Source organism: Monodelphis domestica, chromosome 3 (assembly GCF_027887165.1).
Source record: "Monodelphis domestica isolate mMonDom1 chromosome 3, mMonDom1.pri, whole genome shotgun sequence".
NCBI lineage: Eukaryota > Metazoa > Chordata > Mammalia > Didelphimorphia > Didelphidae > Monodelphis > Monodelphis domestica.
Genome location: NC_077229.1, coordinates 446,447,408 through 446,469,040, shown reverse-complemented (window position 1 = coordinate 446,469,040; position 21,633 = coordinate 446,447,408). Strand labels below are relative to the sequence as shown.

General features: G+C 39.6%; 2 protein-coding genes across 3 annotated transcripts in view; one reads left to right on the top strand and one right to left on the bottom strand.

Annotated features, from left to right (window-relative positions):
- The window catches only part of LOC103101159 (SAFB-like transcription modulator), a 43,920-nt gene extending 25,674 nt beyond the window's left edge, over positions 1-18,246 (bottom strand). The window contains exons 1-2 of one of the 2 annotated variants that reach the window (XM_056824566.1): positions 17,864-18,159; positions 7,503-11,536 (exon numbers count right to left, since the gene is read on the bottom strand). In XM_056824566.1, the coding sequence (XP_056680544.1) occupies positions 8,815-11,376 (2,562 nt within the window). In that variant the 5' untranslated portion in view covers positions 11,377-11,536; positions 17,864-18,159 and the 3' untranslated portion in view covers positions 7,503-8,814. Of the gene's footprint in view, positions 1-7,502; positions 11,537-17,863 lie in introns of those variants that run through there. The other variant, XR_008917865.1, reaches the window with a different exon arrangement.
- The window catches only part of C9 (complement C9), an 82,651-nt gene that overhangs the window by 46,789 nt on the left and 14,229 nt on the right, over positions 1-21,633 (top strand). The window contains exon 9 of the mRNA XM_007487420.3: positions 12,325-12,503. Coding sequence (XP_007487482.2) covers positions 12,325-12,503 — 179 coding nt within the window. The remainder of the gene's footprint in view (positions 1-12,324; positions 12,504-21,633) is intronic.

The window sequence follows — 21,633 nt, the reverse complement described above, 5'->3', positions numbered from 1 at the left end:
TCTCCCTGGCTGTCCAGATTTTCTTGTCACTAGTATAAATACTTGAATGATCCTAGAATGACATGAACTAAACCCTCTGCCCCCAGATAAGCTATCTTTGATCCTATTAGTTGCCCCTAACTACCACCACCTATTGGTCCCATTCCCACAGAGGGCATGTCCCTAAAATTCTTTATTCATTCCACTAAAAATCAAGATATCTATTTCTCCTCCTTCTCTATATCTCCCTTAAAAGCTGCAAGTTCAGATTGTAATGGTGCTTCTTGCCATGCAATGGACCCTCTTTTTGGAGTTTCAAAGAGCCAGAAAATGGCATTTCTTCAACAATTGAACTAGACATCCATAGGAAAATGGAGCCGCAGAAAGCATATGGACTTCGGAATCAGAGGAGCTAGGTTCAAATTCTGGCCATGAAACCACACCTGATGCTTACCGTTCTGTGTGTCAGGTACCTCATCTTCAAAATGAGAATTGGACTTGGTGACTTTGAAGGTCCTTCTGTCTAAGAATATGACCTTATGAACCGGCTATACATTAGGGAGTTTTTGAGGCTGAGTTAGAAAGGAAATGATTAGTCTGGAAAAGACAAAACGAGCTGCCTTGTTTTAACTGTTTCAGATAGTACAGAGAACCTATACTTTTGCCAGTTGCATGTAGGACTTCCCAGGGTCTCTGTTCCAAAACTATGACTCTGTGCCTCCTATGGAGTTCCTTAAGTTGGCTTTCATAGTTGTTGTTCATCTTTCTCTTTTTAAAACCTTTACTTCCTGTCTTAGAATCAATAAGTATCAGTTCTAAGGCAGAAGAGTGGTAACGGCTAGGCAGTTGGAGTTAAATGACCTGCCCAGAGTCATATAGCTATCTGAGGCCAAATTTGAACCCAGGACCTCCGGACCCCAGACCTGGTGCTCTATGCACTGAACCACCTAGCTGCCTCTAGTTCTTTGTTTCAAAAAGGACCAATGGCATCATGGGGTGATGTGAATGAATTGGACTTAGTGAGATAGTTGCAGAAAGCCACCAGTCTTACTCTTTCTTCCAGAGCCATTCAAATCCAGTGCAAGACAAAAGTCAAGATGACTGGCCATGGCCCAGGATTCAGTGGATGATCTTGGCATCTTCAAAGTCTGGCCAAGCTCTAAGTATTCCGCAATAGCCATTCCCCAACTCAGCAATAGGTTTGAGGCCTCTGGGTGACCCTCCTTTGGGGTGTGGCCAATGTATATGCTACATGTAGCTTCTTGGAGTCACGAGCGAGAGTTGGGCAAAAGGTAGATAGACACACCAAAGGTGGATGAGCAGCTCTGAAAAGGGCTCAGTAAGCCATAGGTGCTAGACCTCCTTGGGCCGCTAGATGGCACCATAGTGCACCGAAGACTGGCCCTCACACTAGAAGTCCTAGACCGGGGAGGAAGAAAGGGGGAGAGGGAGAGAGGGAGGGGGGAAGGGAAAGAGAGAGGCACAGAGACACAAAGACAGAGAGAGGGAGAGTAAGGGAGACAGAGAGAGACAAAGAAAGGGAGGGAGGGAGGGAGGGAGGGAAGGGAGGGAGGGAGGGAGGGGGGAAGGGAAAGAGAGAGGCACAGAGACACAAAGACAGAGAGAGGGAGAGTAAGGGAGACAGAGAGAGACAAAGAAAGGGAGGGAGGGAGGGAGGGAAGGGAGGGAGGGAGGGAAGGGAGGGAAGAGAGGGAGGGAGGGAGGGGGGAAGGGAAAGAGAGAGGCACAGAGACCCAAAGACAGAGAGAGGGAGAGTAAGGGAGACAGAGAGACAAAGAAAGGGAGGGAGGGAGGGAAAGACAGAGATAGAGACAGAGAGAGGGAGAGAAGAGGGGATGGGGAGAGAGGGAGAGAGAGGGAGAAAGGAGGAGGGAGACAGAGAGAGGAAGAGGGGGGAGGGAGACAGGGGGTGGAGGTAGAGATGGAGACAGAGAGAGGGAGAGGGAGAGTAAGGGAGATAGAGACACAAAGAAAGGGAGGGAGGGAGTGAAAGACAGAGACAAGAGATGGAGAGAGGGAGAGAGAGGAGGGAGGGAAAGACAGACAGAGAGGGAGAGAGGGGGAGGGAGACAGAGAGAGAGAAAGGAGGGAGACAGAGAGAGAGAGGGAGGGAGAGGGAGAGAGAAGAGACAGAGGCATGCCCCTTACACCACTTGATATTGATAGTTGTCTTCTGGGTCACTCCTTCCTCAGAGAAGTATCTCTTTAAATACTGGAGAGTTCAGGCAAATCTTTCAAGTACCCTCATTTAAGCTAAAATTTTCATGCACTGAATTCACTGATTCACTCAGAGTTAAATCAGTTCTTTTGGACACTTCATTGCACCCCTTCTTTCCCTCTTCTTTCCACCCCCTACACTAAGAACCTCACAGATTCTGATATCCCCTTATCTTGCCCAGAACCAGACCTCCATACCACTTCCTACCACCAGACATAAATGCTGTTACTTGCATGTTTTTCCAATGCTTTCAGCTCCCCCTCGGTGTGGCCTGCCTCCATTAGAATATAAGCCTCTTAAGGAGAGGGACTGTATTGCTTGCCTGTGTTTGTATCCCAGTGCTCACCATCTTCCCAGTGCCTAATGTCTCCCTGAATCCATCCTTCCCCAGTTTTTTCTATTTCACTGTTGAGTTGAATGCATTCCTATAGCAAATTTTATTTGTGTGCATACCTGTCTTCTATTCTATTTTAACCAGTTCAGATTTAAGAAAAATTCAAATGAAACCTGTTTCCTTTTTAAATTTATATCATCTTCTACTAGTGTGTCCTGATTATTTGATCTAAGTTCCCCATCAATCTTTTGGTACATCCCCCACCCCTCTTCCTTTCTTCTTTGAAGATCATCTAAGCACAAAAAAAAAAAACTACTTCCAGGCTCTCTGCTTTATTTAACTACTTCTCAGACCTCTGATTACATTAATTTCTAAAGGAATGTTGATAGCATTCTTCCCATTTCTCATTAGAATAATCATTTCATCCTGATATAATCCATTCTGGTTATTCCCTCAAATTTACCTTTTTTTCTGTTTTTCTTTATTCCTGGTTGCATTTTAAAGTTTCTACTGATCTTTTTATCAGAAATTTATGCAAAACTTCTATTTCATTAAAGATTCATTTTTTCTACTATAGGTTTACTCAGTTTTGCTATAAATTATTCTTGGTTATAAGCTTATTATCTTTTGAACTCTACTCCTTAATAGTAGTAGCTTTTAAATCTTCCACAATCCTAACAGAGCCACCTCTGTATGAGAATTCTTTCTGGTGTCAACTGAGAAAAAACACAGAACTATTAAATAGTCAGAAAAACCACTCTTTAAATGAGGAAAAGGGTGCAGTGCAAAGTTTGGCCTCCACGCAGAGCTCTGAGGATTAGAACTCTGGTTGCTCTGGTCACTGACCCCTGAGAGAACCAACCTCACTAGACAACTCCAAGGAACAAAAGAATTTGGGGAACTTATGTACCTTTTGGGAAACCAAGGGACAGGGAAATATGATTGATTGACATTACCATAGCTACAAGGAAATGGGAGTGTTCAGATAGGATACAATCAAACTGGGGAAAGGAATCATAGCTAGAGGCTAGGGTGTAAGGGATGGGAAGACTAAAAGGGTGATACCAACCCAGGTGTGGGTCTCCTAGGAAAAGGGTTACTGATACAATAGGGAAGACTGACTACCTAAGACAAAAAGGGTACTTAGCATTTATTTAGCCCCACCTAACTGGGATTGGCATTTACTTTAGGATCCATTCTTCAGTCTGAAACTGCTAGCCAGAGATTCCCTTCAGGGTGGATTTTACAGGAACAGGGAACAAGGACAAGCTTTGGGGGTCTCCAACTTACAAGCTAGTCCTAAAACTTGGGGTTCATCAGATCTTTCTAGGCTACAAGCTGGGGGTTTCCAGATTCCACATTGACACAAGCTACTTGTAGATTTCTGCAATGATGTTTCCGGAAATTTTTGTTATGGATTTTCTTTTAGGAGATGACCAGTAGAATTCTCTCAATTTCTATTTTGTTCTCTTATTCTAATAGATCTAGGGAATTTTTCTTACTTGATTTCTTAAAATACTACAAGAAGTCCAGGCTCTTATTTTGGTCATTGTTTTCAGGAAGTTGAATGATTCTTAAATGATGACTTTCTTGGTGCCATAAAAGTTCCTTTTTCATTGGAGTTTTTTGTTTATTTTACTCATTCTTCAAGTCTTATTGATCACATGGAACTTTGTATTAGAAACAGTCTGTACATGTTTGTCAGGGAGGCATAAGGGTCTGTAAGTTCAGTTCCACTGAGCCATAGATCAGCCCTCAACCTAAAACCCCTACCCTAGTCATTCATCCCTGGGCTGAGTCCCAGATAGATGCTGAGCTCAAAAGGAGGTCAGAATAATTTAGTTGCAGACCCACTCCTGGCTGCATCTTCCCAGAGGTTAAGTCCAAAATCTGCCTTTGGGTTAGAGTGCCAGAGCTGCAGATTTACCCCTGGTCTGAGCCCAGGGTATGAATTCAGGACCCTGCTACTATTTCAGAGCAATAACTGATGACTCATCCCTGTTCCAGTTTCCCTCCAGACTTTGCCTAAGGGCTGAATTCCTGAGGTTGACTTGGAAAAATGGCACCCGGTGGTTTCCCTTTAGACTTTAAACTCTCTACTCAAGAGCAATCTTAAATCTTTGTTAGATTAGTTTTGGAGAGAGCTGGACTCTCCTGCTTCTTCCTACTCCAACCATCTTTGCTATCAAGAACTTCAGGTTTACATCCATGATTCCTGTCATCTTTCCCATGATCCTGTCCAATGTGGGCATATAAAGGTTATCCTATGAATGCTATCCAGAGAACAATGTACCTCAGGACACTAACACTGACTGAGTCATTGAGGTAGATAGTTTTATGTCTCAGGTGGTTATGAACCATCCATACCCCACTGCTACCAGTTACTGACCCATCTGGGACTAATACATAGCCCAATCTTCTCCAGTCTTGTTGAGGCAAGGGAGATCAGCTCCTTTTCAGTAAAAAGTTAGAAGAGGAGGCAGCTGGGCAGCTCAGTGGATTGAAAGCCAGGCCTAGAGATGGAAGGTCCTGGGTTCAAATATGGCCTCAGACACTTACCAGCTGTGTGACCCTGGGCAAGTCACTTAACCCCCATTGCCTAGTCCTTACCACTCTTCTGCCTTGGAACCAATACATAGTACTGTATGGTAGGTAAGATATGTAAGGTGGAAGGTAAGGGTTTAAAAAAAGGTGTATATATGGTATATATCAAGGTAAGGTATGGTAGGTAGGGAAGGGAAGGATTTGAAAGGAAAAAAAAGGTAGAAGACCAAGATTTCCAAATTGGGAAACAATCTACATGCAGATGGTACCAGGCAAGCCCTATGGTGTGGGAAATAACTCTAAATACCTGCCCTTAGATCTCTGTGGCACTAGATAGGAAGTAGATAGAGGTTATTGGTCATCAAGGTTGTGGAAAAGAAAACAAGGTAACTTTGTTATCCTGGACAAAGACAAAAGATCTAGAGAAAAGAAGGGAGGATTCAACTGAGTTTCATAGCCTTGCCTGGTTAGTAGCTTTAAAGTCAAACTGTTCCTGGGAGCCAAAAAGGGAAACCATTTCACAATTCAATATTGATTTTCCATAGTATCCACTTTTCTTTTTTTTTTTAAACCATTATCTTCCACCTTAGAATCAGTACTGTGCATTGGTTCCAAGACATAAGAGTTCTTCCTGTATATTTCCTACCACCCCTTTCTTTTTCTTTTTTTTTAAACCCTTACCTTGCATCTTAGAATCAATACTATGTATTGGTTCCAAGGCAGAAGAGCAATAAGGGCAAGGCAATGGGGGTTAAGAGACTTGCCCAGGGTCACACAGCTAGGAAGTGTCTGAGGCCAGACCTGAACTCTGGAATTCCTGTCTCTAAGCTGGGTTCTCAATCCACTGAGCCACCCAGTTGCCTCCATTTTTTTTTTTGAGATATATCTCAAAAACTCCAGCCTGTGCTTACAGGGCATGCTCCAGTATCTATACTAATGCCCACCATTTGCCAGGTTAGAATAGTGATTTACTGGAGCATATTTACTGATAAGAAATATAGATCCAAATGAAATGGAGGTTTTACCCACAATGGGTGATATCTCCCACCTCCCCATCTACCTGACCTTTACTAGAAGACCAGAAACATTTACTCAAGTCAACAGGGACATTCCCTTCCTTCTCAGATTTTCTTCACTACAACACACCTCATGTTGACCATCCAAGGCATTCCACTGAATGCTAGAGGTAGGAGACAAGACCTTTAAAAAGTCCAACCTTGAGCCCCATCCTGATTTACCTAAATCCTCATAAACAGCGTGTTTGAGGAACAATCTCATTGTGGTATGTTGGAGGGGAGGGCATCCTCTAATAGGTTGAACTGGCCCTGGGTATGCTTCTCCTAAGCCATGGGAAAAGGAACAATTCGCAGAAAAGATCCCTGGGCAGAGGCACTATCTTGAGGCCGAGTTCCACTCAATCATCAGCCATTTGAATTATGAAAACTTGATGCATCTCTTCTTACCACTCTTCCGCTATTGATTCTAAAGTGGAAAGGTATGGGTATTAAAAAAAAAATTGCTCAAAATGACAGGAGTAAAAATGGAAGTGTTCTTTTATCATGCAGCATTAAAACTGACAGCTATTTTGCATGGTTAATGAAAATTTGGTTAGCATTTTGGTTTTATGATTAATTCTAGTTGAAGAAAAATTTCCCCAAGGTATTTATTTATATGTCAGTAGTGCTTGAGGACACTAAAATATTTGCTATATTCACATTATGCTTACTTTAATGAAGGGAGAAAGCTACTTGTAAATATAGTTAATTCTTGAGTAGTCTTCATGTTGCTAGCTTTTCTCTCATGACCACAGAATCATAAATGTTATGAGGTGGGGTGAACCATCTAGCCCATCCCTGACATTTTACCAATGAGGAAGTTATGATCTCAGAATAGTTACGTGACCTCCTTAAGGTCTACTTAGTGTCAGATCTTTTGGCAAATATCATGAATAGGAAAATTCAGTGAAAAACCGATACACTTTAGTTTTTTGATACCTTTGTGGATTTGTAAGTTCAAAAATACAGATACTCCAAAAGAGCAGACCAAAAGCTATCCATACCTTCCCTTCCTGTATAATTCTTCCACAAGATCCAATTCCAATGCTTCAATGTGGCATTTTGGTGACAAAATTGATAGATATCCCTAAGCATGTGAAGACTTCCCCCAGTAGAATGCAGGAGATAAGAACAGTCTGTCCAAAGCCACAGAGAGGGGAAGCAGGTACTATGGAGGAACACTTAAAAGCTTAATCAGACATTGAAAATGGCAAGGTCCTCCACTGCATCCTGGGCAATCAAAAGTCATCCTGACTTTTGTCTTGCCACTGGACTTTTTTTTTTTAATAGGATATGAAGGTTTATTTCAGAAAGAAATATTTTTATTTTTAAATTATTTTTTGAGGTGGTATGCCAGAGTAATTTGTTTAATTTTTAAAAAATTTCCATGGTTACATGATTTTCTCTCTCCTCTCCCCCTTCCTCCTTCCTCCTTCCTGGAGTTGACAAGCAATTATATATATAAAATCACTCAAACCCATTTCCATATTATTCATTTTTACAAAAGAGCAATCCTTTAAAACCAAAACCCTAAATCACATACTCATATAAAAAAGTGATAATTTACATGTTTTCTTCTGCATTTCTACTCCCACAGTTCTTTCTTTAGATGCAGATAGCATTCTTTCTCATTAGTCCCTTAGAATTGTCCTGGATCATTGCCTTTAGTAGCAGTCAATCACATTTGATCATTCCACAGTGTTTCAGTTACTGTGTATATTTTCTTGATTCTGCTTATTTCACTGCACATCAGTTCTTATAGCTCTTCCCAGTTCTTATAAAAATCCATCAATTCATCATTCCTTATAGCACAATAGTTTTCCATCTCCATCACATACCATAATTTATTCAGATATTCCCCAATTGAGGAACATTCCCTCATTCAAAAAGGAATATTTTTACTAGGATACACAGATGCACTTAATGTAACAGTATCTTCTGCAAACAAAGGTTATAGAATACTTGGACATACAAGGAACAGTTTTATTTCTACAAATTAGGTGGCAATATTTTTTTAGCTTCAATATATTTATGAACTCCAAGATGAAGGTAATAAATGTTTCTTGTGACACCGTGTGCAACTTTAAAGTCTGAGGTGACAGAATTGATGCTGGTAACTAAAAATAACTATTATCCAGTTGCAAACTACTCTTCATATGTTAAAATGGTTTCCATTCAAATTTTCTTTACTTCTTTACTTCTTAAATGGGACTCTAATGCTACAGGGGAAAAAAATGTTCCAACTATGAAAATACCTTCTCAATTGAGGAAAGCAATCATGTTTTAAAAAAAGAAAGAAAAGGGGGAGAAAGGAGTTTGACAAAACTCCTGGGTAAGTCATATTGTCCTCTGATTTATCTGTTAAAAGTTTACAAGAGATTTCAATAAATCACCTTGAAATGGTGTCAAGCAGCTGAATTCAGAATCTTCTTGGAAGTCCACCTTTAAATGGCTTAAATTCAAAGCCCCTTTCTCTTTATATAGCATTGCCTGTAAACTGCTCAATTCTATTAATTGATGATGAGTTGCTTTTATGCTGAGGTATCATGCCTGCTCCTCCTGTACTCATTCTCCTTGTGTCACTGTCTTGAGAACTTGGACCATGCCATTCTTTTCTTGGTCCTTTTGTTCCGCCTCCATGGTATTCAATCATATATTGATCTTCAGAATCCTGCTGTCCACCACTTCCTCTTTCCTCTATCTCCATCTCTGCTTCCATAACCAGAAGAACTGTTTCCGTTCCCTCCTATAACGTGTCCAGAAACTTCTCTTCCTGATCTCTCTGGTCTTTCAATCTTTGTGTTCCATTTTTCCGTGTTCATGCCACCTTCATGATTCCAAGAGGTTTGTCTTAGAGGATTTGCACCACCCTCTCTAGGATATCTACGAGATGCACCAGACCTGTCATGAACTGGTCTCTCAATTCTATCTCCCCACATTTCTTGTCTCTCGGTGTCTCTAAGTTCATTTCTTGATGGTGGTGGCTCATTTCTTCTGGAATCACTGAAATTTGGGGGATACTTTTCAAACCCTGGATCTTCTTCTCTTTGTTCAATTGGATATTTTTTTTTCCTTTCCCCTTGACTGACAAAGTGCTCCTGCCTTTCAAAAGTTGAAGCATCAAGAGATGCTGTATCCTCAGGGAATTGGGTCCTCTCTCTGTGATCAAAGTAATAAAATCTGTTCTGTTGGCGATTATAGTCAGATCCATGCCTAAATCGTGCATCTGTATCATGAGACAGTTTTTTACTCTTATTCCAGTAAGAATCATCTCGCCAATGATCTACATCACGTGGCCGTTTCAAAGAATTCCTTTTTTCTTGCTCATAACGAAGTTGCTGTTGTTGCCTTCTCAATTCTTCTCGTTCCCGAGCAAAACGTTCGGCTTCCTTCAAACGTTCATATCTGATTTGAATGCGTTCTTCTTCCAAGCGTTTGCGCTCCATTCTCTCTCTCTCTAGTTTTTGCCTTTCAATTTTAAGTCGCTCTCTTTCTCTCTGAAAGAGCTGGAGTTCCTCCTCTTCTCGAAACATTCTAATGCGTTCCCACTCTCGATGCATCTCTACAATCTCTCTTTGCCTTCTAAGTTCCATTGCTTGTGTTCTTTCTAGGCTTACTAGCTGTTCTGGCATTCTCTGATCCTTCAGTTTTTCCAAAGATGATATATCTTTTTGACTTTTGTAATCTTTGTCCTTTCCATCTTGCCTAGCCCTCTCCTTGTTCCTTGCCAATTTGTCACATTTCTCCCTTCTTGCGAATCTAGAATGATCTCCTTTAGTTTGATCAAAAATTACCACATGACTTGGGCTCTTCACACTTATTTGTTTAATTTCTTCCCTTTTTTTAATTAACACTGAAGTTGGACTTTTTGGTCTATTAACATCCTTCTCATCTTTATCTTCTGCTCTCCTACAATCCTTACTTTCTTTTTTGTCAGATTTTTTATCTTCTTTTTTAGTAGAGACTTGAGTCTTGTTAGTTTTATCATTTGTTGTGAATCTTCTATCTCTAGTATTTCTGCCTGAACTTGATTTTTCATCACTTTCTTTCTTTAATTCTTTCTTAGAAGGATCACCTTTTATTTTCTCAACAGAAATCTGTTGTCCAGGAATTTCTGTAAGAGGAAGATGTGCGATACTTGAAGACAATGTTTTGCTTTCCTTAGATTTCTTTGAAGAGTTTTTTGTTTGACAAGAGGCCTCAGTAGACAAGGGTCCTTTTTTGAAAGTATCCTTTTCTTTGTCTTCAGATTCTGCTTTCTTAGGATTTTTTCTGGTTTCCTTTTTAGCAGTATCACCCTTGACTTGTTCTTCCTTCTTACCATCTTTATGACTCTTGTTCAGTTCATAATCTTTGCTTTCCTTCTCCAGGCTCTTTGCAAAGGCATCCTGCCCATCTTCTAGCTTACTTGCTTCAGACTCTGTAATTTTCACATTTTTATCTGTTTCTAGGTCGTCACCATCAAAATCCATAAAGATGATATCTTCAGCCTGGATTGTGAGCAAAATGTCATCCTCAGATTCTTTCACAGGCACATTACCTTCTCTCTCTTCATGAACCCATTGATCAGCCTCATCTAGTTTCTCTTCTGAAGGAAGATGATTGGGTACTTCTTGTGTACCATCACCAGAACCTATTGTATCTTTTTCCTTTTCTTCTTCAATATCTGGGATTGTAAGAATGGTATCATCTTCCCTGTCTTGACCTTCATTTTCCTGATTTTTAAGGTCTTTTACTTTGCCTTGTATTGCTTCTACCTGTTTTAACTCATGACCTTTTTTATGACCAGCAGTAGAAAAATCCTTGGAATTATTATATTCATCATTTTCACCGACTTCTTCAGAGTCCTTCAGTTTGTCATGCCCATTCAGATCACTGGTCTCTGAATTTTCTGACTGACTTTCCTTGAAAAGTAAATTATCTTTCTCTGAGGCATCTTCACTTAGATCATCTGTTTCTTCTATCTCACTTTTGCTTTCAGCCCCTGCTTTCTTTTTCAAAGTATCACAGGAAGAAGACAGGTCAACATAATCAGGATCACCTCCTTCCTCTTCAATTGCCTGCTTGAGCCGGGCAATGAGGGCAGTTTTCACTCCTCTACAAAGCAGGTTCCGTCGTTTCAACTCCAATCTGAGATCAGACACCCGCAGGTCACTGATCTTACTCTTCGACTGCTCTGAAGCTGCAACCATGGCAGTTGAGGAATCCGAGGCAGTGGAGGTCATTTTAGTGAGGAAGAATGGGGCAGAAAACAGCTCATGAACTGCAGAGTGAGCTGGGCAGCTGCAATGGAGAAGGAAGCTGCTGGCTTCACCAACTTTGAGTTGGCTGAGGATCCTGGGCAGTGTCTTACTTCTGGGCACTTGCCACTGGACTTTGATGGCTCTGGAAGAGAGAGTGGGGCTGACGACTTTTTGCAACTCTGCTTCACTAAAATCCAAGACATCAACCCATGCTATCAGTGATCCTCTTTAAAAAATGAAGGACTGGGGGCAGCTGGGTAGCTCAGTGCATTGAGAGCCAGGCCTAGAGAAGGGAGGTCCTGGGTTCAAATCTAGCCTCAGACACTTCCCAGCTATGTGACCCTGGGCAAGTCATTTGACCCCCATTGCCTAGCCCTTCTGCCTTAGAACTAAAAATAGTATTGATTCTAAGGTAAAAGGTAAGGGTTTAAAAAAAAAAACGAAAGACTAGCAACTGACTGAATTACAGAAGAGTTTACATCCTCATTGGTGGTAGTGATTGCTATATCCAAAGGTCTCTACAATCATAATATGGATTTGGGGGGAAAAGAAAGAAAACGTGTATATACATATATGTATATACACAAGTATAAATGTATAAAGAAGTGTATGTATATATATATATACACATACACATCTGTATAAGATATCTTAATTTGGTATTTTGTGTTTGTGTATAATATGGGGTTTGTTTTGTCATTATGTTTAGTTTATTCATGTCACTTGACATAAAGTTGGCATCTTTGAAATCTTCAAAGAACACCTCAAAGTGTTAAGATTTAGGAAAGTAAAAGGAAGTTTAAAAAAAATATCTCCTGGTCCTAGTGTGGAATGTAGACCAAGATCCCAGCAAGCATTCCGTAAATCCTATTTAATGATTGGTTTGATTTATGAATAAATATGCCACTTTTGTCCTCTCTCTTGTTGCAGATGACAATGAACGCAAACACATTATAGATGATGTGATTTCACTCATAGAAGGAGGAACCAGAGAATATGCCACCAACCTCAAGGAAAAGCTGCTCCGAGGACCCAAGGTGGTAGATGTGACAGATTTCCTCAACTGGAGTGCTTCCTTAGATAATGCACCTGTACTTATCAATCAAAAGGTAAAGAATTTATTATTACTGATGAGGTATTCTTATGTAGACATATTTCATAGAGTGGAGTATTTTCAGGAGTTCGTTACAGAATTGCAGAATCTAAAAGCTGAAATGAACCCTGAGAAGTCACTCATTTCATTCTGGTTTTTTTGTTTTGCTTTGTTGTTTTGTTTTTTAATTTAAACCCTCACCTTCCATCTTGGAATCAATACTGTGTATTGGTTCCAAGGCAGAACAGTGGTAAGGGTAGGGAATGGGGGTCAAGTGACTTGCCCAGGGTCACATAGCTGGGAAGTGTCTGAAGCTAGATTTGAACCCAGGACCTCCCGTCTCTAGGCCTGGCTCTCAATCCACTGAGCTACCCAGATGCCCCCTTCATTCTGCTTTTTAAAATTAATTAATTTAGAATATTTTTCCATGACTATGCCCAAAGGGTGCTAAAAGACTGTTTGTCCTTTGATCCAGCCATAGCACTGCTGGGTCTGTACCCCAAAGAGATAATAAGGAAAAAGACATGTACAAGAATATTCTTAGCTGCTCTCTTTGTGGTGGCCAAAAATTGGAAAATGAGGGGATGCCCTTCAATTGGGGAATGGCTGAACAAATTGTGGTATATGTTGGTGATGGAATACTATTGTGCTCAAAGGAATAATAAACTGGAGGAATTCCATGGAGACTGGAACAACCTCCAGGAAGTGATGCAGAGTGAGAGGAGCAGAACCAGGAAAACATTGTACACAGAGACTGATACACTGTGGTACAAGAGAACGTAATGGGTTTCTGCATTAGTGGCAATGCAGTGATCCTGAACAACTTGTAGGGATCTATGAGAAAAATCACTATCCACATTCAGAGGGGAAACTGTGTGGGTAGAAACACAGAAGAAAAACAACTGCTTGATTACATGGCTCAAGGGGATATGATTGGGGATGTAGACTCTAAATGAACATCCTAGTGCAAACAACATGGAAACAGGTTCTGATCAAGGACACCTGTAATACCCAGTGGAATAGACTCTGAAGTTAAGCAGTTATCTTGTTCTTTACTAAGTATGAAATACCAAAATGAATGACTTTCTTTTAAATTTGGAAATAGGTTTTGATCAAGGACACATGTAATACCCAGTGGAATTGCACTTCGGCTCTGGGAAGGGTGGGGGGAGGAAAAAGAGGGATGGAATATGATTCTTGTAACCAAGGAATTATGTTCTAAATTGACCAAATTAATTTTTAGAAATAAAATATTTTTTAAAAAGTAAATGGCAAAAAAAAGAATATTTTTCCATGATTATGTGATTCATGATCCTTCCCACCCCTATCCCTTCCCCACTTCCAGAACTGACAAGCAATTCCACTGGGTTATACATGTATCATTGTTCAAAGTCTATTTCCAAATTATTGATATTTGCAATAGAATCATCATTTAAAAGTCAAAATCTCCAGTCATATCCCCATTGACCACATGATCTATCATATGTTTTTCTTTTGCATTTCTACTCCCACAGTCCTTTCTCTGGATGTGTACAGCATTCTTTCTCATAAGTTCCTCAGCATTATCCTGGATCATTGAGCTAGTAGAAAAGTCTATTACATTCAATTGTGCCATAATGTATCCATCTCTGTGTACAATGTTCTCCTGGTTCAGCTCCTTTTACTCTGCATCAATTCCTGGAGGTCTTTCCAGTTCACATGGAATGCCTCCAGTTCATTATTCCTTTGAGCACAATAGTATTCTGTTACCAGATACAAGTTGTTCAGCCATTCCCCAATTAGTGGACACCTCCCTCATTTTCCAATTTTTTGCCACTCTAAAAAGCACAGCTATAAATATTTTTGTACAGATATTTCATTCTGTTTTTCTGGATAATCTCAATATCTTTCTAGATAAATTGTGATAATTCACACCTATCTAACCTTCAGAGGTTTACAAAGTACTATCTTCCTAAGTCTGTGAGGGAGGTAGTGAATACTGTTTTATGAATTGTGAAACTCAGCAGTTAAATGACTTTCCCATGGTTGTGCAGCTAATACACATTAGAACTACAGCAGAAAATCTTATCTTCTTCTCAATTGTACCATGCTGAATATTTATTAGTTTTAATGACCACTATAGAAGTAGAGCCTAGAATCACTCTAGGAAAATCATACCAACATTGAACAATTCTTGTGGGCTGGAAACATTTCATTGTACCTAATTGAAACCTTCAATATTTTGACTCTACTGTTACCTCCTATTTGGTCCTTCAGTAGTGGGGGAACACTGTCATTCCTTGGCTAAGAATCCTTCATAAATTTGAGGACAGTTATAATATTGCCCCTCAACTCCTCTTTTCCAGGCTTCTAGTTCCTTTTGCTTAACTCTTATTGGCTTAACTTTTCAACTATCTGTTCAGGTTTATGGCTTCTCTCCTGAACTCTTTCTAAAGGTTTTATATCTCTCATTTTATATCTCTCACCTCTCAAGTTGGATATAGACACAAACTCTTCCCAGTCCACTCTAAAGGTACTACTTAGCTCTTAATAAAATAAAGGCTACTTTCATTTCTCTCCCTTCAATTTCTTTTACCTGGATTTCCAGTCCAAATGGCTATTTCAAGAATGTCATTCAATAAGATAATGTGGTTTCTTAATTTTATTCCAGTATGCCAAAAGAGAGCTTCCAGTAGCCTAGCACACACTAGAGAGGATCTCAGGAATGGGAAATTTTGATCCATTCACCTTATGGAGGTAGTATTTTTATAGGTTCATGGGATTGAGAGAATTTATTTTTAATATATACTGATTTATTATTATAGTCTGGGTTGGGCTCCAATCAATCCTTTGACTTTTGCATTTCCTTTAAGAAATATTTTCTCCCAATATAACCTGAGTAATAGATAAGGGATATAATGAAGTATTTACTTTTGATTTCTTGACTATTCACCATTACCAAAAAGAGTGGGAAGAGTTTGAGTTTTGAAAGCTCCAACTCCCACATTAGCTATTTGACAGTTGGAGAAGTCTTGGGATGTCCATGGAAAGAGCTAAATAATATGATCCCAAATTTGTATCCATGTACCTTTTTGATTATTGGGAGAATCGTTTAACCATATAAATTTGTCTCAACCAGTCAATTAATAAATTTGCTACCCAGAATTACTGACTTTAGAAATTGCAGTAATCACAGGATCATAGCAATTAGAACTGGAAAGGTTCTCAGAAGGCATCAAGTCCAACCTCCCTCCAGTTTTAAGGATGAAGAAAATGAGGCTCAGGGAGGTTAAGCAACTAGCCCAGACTCTACCCCACCCCATCACATAATAAATAATTCAGGAATTAAACTCAAACCAGTGCTCTTCTCACAGACCCACACCTATGTCACATCTCCACTGGATATAAATGAGAATACGAAATATCAATAAGAATTAAATAGTAATATGAGTGCTAAATTTGGCTTTAGAGGACCTGGGTTTGAAATTTAACTCAATTCTTTATTGTCTTTGTAGCTAAGGGCAAGTCATTCAATATCTTTAAATCTGCTTCCCCCTCTGTAAAATGGAGGGTTTGATTAGATAATCTCTTAAGATCCCTCCCAGTTATAGACCTCAAAATCCCTAATTTTCCATTTTAATTCAATTCCTTATTGACCAATGGGTCTATTATTTCTTTGAGTTGGAATATTTCAACATTTTCCCGTGTCTAGTTCTTCCTGTATACTTCCTACCACCCATTTATTTTCTTTAGAAAATAATTTTTTTAGTTTTATTTTTATTCCCCAAATATGTTTTAAAAATTGACAAATAAAAAAATTAAAATTACGATTGACATGTCTATGTATAAAATAGATTTCCTTTAGTTATATTTAGCTAGATGACATTTCTTTAACACACAGATCTCATATTGAATTTAACTGAACATGCTCAAAAATTCAGTCCCACTGGAATAATGGGAAATTGGGAAAAGAAAAGTCAGCATTTAAAGGTTGATCAAAGTTATCTGGGGGCAGCTGGGTGCTCAGTGGATTGAGAGCCAGGCCTAGAGACAGGAGGTCCTAGGTTCAAATCTGACCTCAGACAGTTCCTGGCTGTGTGACCCTAGGCAAGTCACTTAACCCTTACCACTCTTCCTGCCTTGGAACCAAAACATAGTATTGATTCCAAGACAGAAGTTAAGGGTTTAAAAAAAAAAGTTGTTAACAGTAGTATAAACATTCATATTTATTATAAACATTTATTCCCACAGCATTTGATTGAAAGGGACCCAAGGATGAAGGACTAGAACAAGCTTGAGAACTCCATTCACTTGAATGAGGATGGATTTTTTTTTCTAGGACAATCTGCTTAAACATTCCTTCTTGTTATGAACCATCCCTCATTTTTCCTTTCTTGATCTTTGGTTACCAAACCAGTTCCTAATCTGAACAGGGCTCAAGCCAACTTCAGCTGACAAGACCTTTCTTTAATTTCTATTTATTTATTTAGAAAAAGAAAATAAATGGATGGTAGGAAGTATACAGGAAGAACTGGGCACAGGAAAAACTATGAAATATTCCAACTAATATACGTTATAGTATTTCTAAAAATTGGATTTATTACTTCAGTTTCACAAATTACCAAAAGCCCAAAGTTTCTAGGACTATTAGAAATAAGACCAGACCTCAAAGAAATAATAAGCCCATTTCTTTGGTTCCAAGGCAGAAGAGTGGTAAAAGTGAGGCAAAGGGGGTTAAATTATTTGCCCATGATCACACAGCTAGGAAGTGTCTGAGGCCAGATTTCAATTTAGGACCCCCCACCCACACCCCCATCTCTAGGCCTGGCTCTCAATCCACTGTATCACCAGCTGCCCCCCCCCCTCCATTTATTTTCAACTAAATATTTTCCTCTTATAACACTGGTGGCAGGAAGAAGGAATAATTCCTGTGTTTTCAGCAAAATGGGCATTTTGTCATTTTTGTCTACATGCAGCTTTTAAATGCTGCATATAGACATTTAATTTTAAATATATTTATATATAAATAAATATATCCGAGTTCGCGTGGTCTACAAGCTCAGCACACATTGCGTGTCCCAAGGCACATTCAGACAAACAGAATAGGGCCCCGACTAGCAGCTACAATTTCTTCCCTCCCGATTCTAGAGGTTACCCTGAGATCAATTTCTAACACCCTCATTCATAACCTTTGACTGATAGGCTCTCCGTAGATTCCGCAATTGGTATCAATCAGCCAGCCAAAGGTAATTAATTACCTCTTCGGAGTATTTACTAAGACTAGGTAGTATAAAACGTGGCCCCAAAGGTTTTAATACAAATCTTTCCTCAGTACTAGAGTCAAGGGCAACACTGGGCTCAAGTTTAGAGACCACGTACGGCAAAGAAGGAACTCACATTTTTTAGTCCTTTTCTTATTTCCGGGAATCTTCAGAGAATCCTTCAACGTCCACACTTCAGCGAGCTCGGAGGTCCTGGCTTCTTATGAGAGTCCCAAAGCACCCTTTTATCAGTGTATAGTTTGAACCTGGCCAGTGATGTATAACTTGTTATTCCAAAGACTAATTCTTAGCATCAGTCGCTGATGAGAGGTTCAAATCTCCTGACCCTTGAAACTCTTTTGGTCTTCCTCCGGTCAAAGGGAAGTGTGGGAAAGCAGAGACTCCTCCCTCTTTACACTTAGTTTGGACCTCTGACTGATTGGGTTTTTTCAATAGAGGTGGGATTCTTCACATCTATTCAGCACTTTGGCTTTAATTGATTCTTGGAACTTAATCAGAGAGGAGTTATCACTTGATAGAATTAAAGGAACTGGAACGTTTTATTAGATTAACTTGTGTAAGGGGTGGTGAAACTTCCCCTCTTACACACACAACATTCTGACGCGTTATTCCGCTTCCAACACTCCACAGCCCAGGCGGACGGGCTATATTACTATTCCTCTTACGCATTTCATCTCCTGTCTCCATCTGCCTTTAGTCTGGCCATTTTCATATTTGGGAATCACTCCCCTGGCCTCGGCCTCTTAAATACCTAGTTTCTTTCCAAGATCAACTCAAAATTGACAACCAATACTAGATCTTACTGGATCCTCTTAGCTGCAAACACCTCCGCCACGACTACCTTTTGTTTACTTTTTCTTTTACATATTTAAAAGCGGAAAGGTTTTCTTCTTATGGAGTGTAAGGTCCCCGAGGGCAGGGACTATTTCACTTTTGTCTTTGTTCCCCCTACACATAGCCCTGCCTGGCAGATAATTGGTGCTTTGTTCAGTATTTAATTAATAAACTTCGGCTGTGTTTTAGCAAATTGGATTATACAATCTCCACCTTTCTACAAGTTGAAAAATACAAGCTAACTAATGAAGAAGAAGAGAAAAATGGTCTTCTTGTCCAACAGAAGGACCAAACTAAGCAGAAGAGCACACTGCTCCTCTGTGGTCCTTTCTATACTTCAGGACCATGAAAATTGCCTGTCCTACCAAATAGAGTCCTTGTGCTTTGTGGGTTTGGGTTTCTCAGAATCTGTTCTGTGTTGTACACCCTCATCTTTATCTCTTCAAACACTGTTTACACATTTAACTAAATTGTATTGTCTCCACGGCCCCTGTATTCCTGTGTCATGGTTTCACTGCCTCTCATTTTCCTAAGAAGAGTAAAGCAGAATGAATTACTATTTGGAGGAATCAGTAGAACTTCAGCCCTTGTTTACACTTTTTAGGGCAATGTGGCAACTTGGGAAAGATCCCTTTCTCTCTGCCAAATAAATATAAAAGTTGAAAGTCTCCATTCTAAGGTTTAATTCATCGAAGGCTAAGTTGGTGGATCTCTCTGCATTTTCTCTGAGGTCACAGTCTCCACAAAACAATGATTATCTTCAGCAGGAATTTAAGGGCAGGGTTGGATTCCTCCCCACCCCCAACCCTGTTAATGACTTGATTACAGAAAGACTTCCAGAATTCTACCTCTCCCAGAATCCCAGTCAGAAACCACCTACTCCAACCAGACTCCCTTCTACCACAAAAGGGAAAAAAAGCAAACAAGCAAAACAAAATTTAAAAAAAAAACCTGTTTCTGGTCTTTTCCTTGCTAAGAAAAAAAAATAAAATAAAATATTTTCAGGTAGAACTCTATTATATATGATTTTTAGATAAGAAGTGATTATTTAAAAGAAATAGTTTTTCTTCATTTAATAAACTCAGGAAATAAGAGACAAACAAAAGAGAAAAAATATTTTCCATTGTCAACTTGAAATCTGAAGACCCCCAGTCTACCCTAGTCTCCAGAGAATTCACCCTGAGGGAAGTACCAGATTCAGCCCTTTCAGACAGAACAATGGACTTTAAAGAATTTAAGAATCCCAGTCCAGGTGGGACAATAGACCTAAATCAAATGTTAAATACCCTTTTGTTCTAGTAGTGTCTCCCATTGTATCAAAGCCCTCTCCCAGGTAGCCCAGCCCTTGGTTGGATCTTTCCCTTTTGTATCCATTGTACAGTATCAGTCTCTCCTGATTATCCTGTTTTGGACTTCTCATTTCCTTGTAGCCTTGGTAATGTCAATCAATCATACCTCCCTGTCCTTAGTTGTCCAAATTGTATATAAGTTCTCCTGTTCTTTGGAGAATCATCTAGCAGAGTGCATTCTCCCAGGCCTATGACCCTAGAGCCCCAGGGTGTTGGCTCTGTTCAGTTTTTGGTGCTTGGCTGTGACAGTGGCTGATTATTGGACCTTTCTCTTTCCTGACTAAAGACTTGGGTTTTTTCCTGACTACTTTAGTAATTCTGTGTTATTTCCAAGTTAACACCATGAATCAGAAAACTTAGAGCAAAGTCATTCAAAGATTTTCTCTGATAGAATCTAATTGAAGACTTGAGGAATGTAAGCTGCTTAAGGGCAGGGACTATTTTTGTCCACCCCCACCCCCACCCAGTGCTTACCACTGTGTGTAGGTGAGCGTTTTTATTTTTTTTTGGTTACCATTTTTTAAATATATAACAATCTCATATGTAACACAATAATACATATGATTCATTATAAATATGGATTAAATTATAATAAATATGCTTATCCAAGAGAAGCAAATTATCATATTAACTATGTCCAAAAATCTGTCTCATTCTATTTTCCTCTGCCTTTTCCCCTTACCCCTCCCCAAGATAAGTGATAGGATAGAGATTCTATAAATGTGTGTGTGTGTATAATCATACTACACATGCTTGTCAACATGGAATCTAGAAACTGCCTACTTGTAGCCTAGTAAGATCTGACGAACCCCAAGTTTTAGGACTAGCTTGTCGATTGGAGACCCCAAAGCTTTTACTTGTTCCCTGTTCCTGTGAGACTCCAACCTGAAGGGAATCTCAGGCTAGCCGTTTCAGACTGAAGAATGGACCCTAAAGGTAAAAGACAGTCAATCCTCTTCAGGTGGAGACAAGTCCGAGCCAAGTGATTCTTTAGCACAGTAGGCAGGGAGTCAGTCTGGTAGACTGAAGGCACCTAGTTCAATCCTCAAAAGTAGGGTGTGATATACTGGGGTTGTCTTCTGGAAACAAGAAGAGTCACTGGGCTTTCGCTTAGCCCCCACATGAAATGGAGTTGCTTTTACCTTAGGTCCATTATTCAGTCTGAAACTACTAGCTTGAGATTCCCCTCAGGGTGGATTCTCACAAGAACAGGGAACAAGGACAAACGTTGGGGTCTCCAGTTTACAAGCTAGTCCTAAAACTTGGGGTTCATCAGATCTTACTAGGCTACAAGTTGGGGGTTTCTAGATTCCATTTTGACACACTATTGTTGTGAAAGAAGACATATTGCTTACATTCTAGAAAAATCCAATGAGGAAATCCAATGAGGAATTCTATGTCTCAATCTATACTCAGACTCTGCTCTTTCTAAGGCAGTGAATATCTTTTTTTATCATCCTGGAGTCATCTTGGATACTTGCCTTCTTGATAATATGTTGTTAAGTCATTCACAGCTGATGATCATATATTATTGTTGATACTGCGTACAACATTCTCCTGGTTCTGCTCACTTCACTTTGCATCACTTTATACAAATCTTTCCAAGGTTGAGTTTTGTGTATGTGTATGTGTGTGTGTTCTTTTTATTTGTAATTTCTTAATACACAATAGCATTCCATTACAATCATATACCACAACTTAT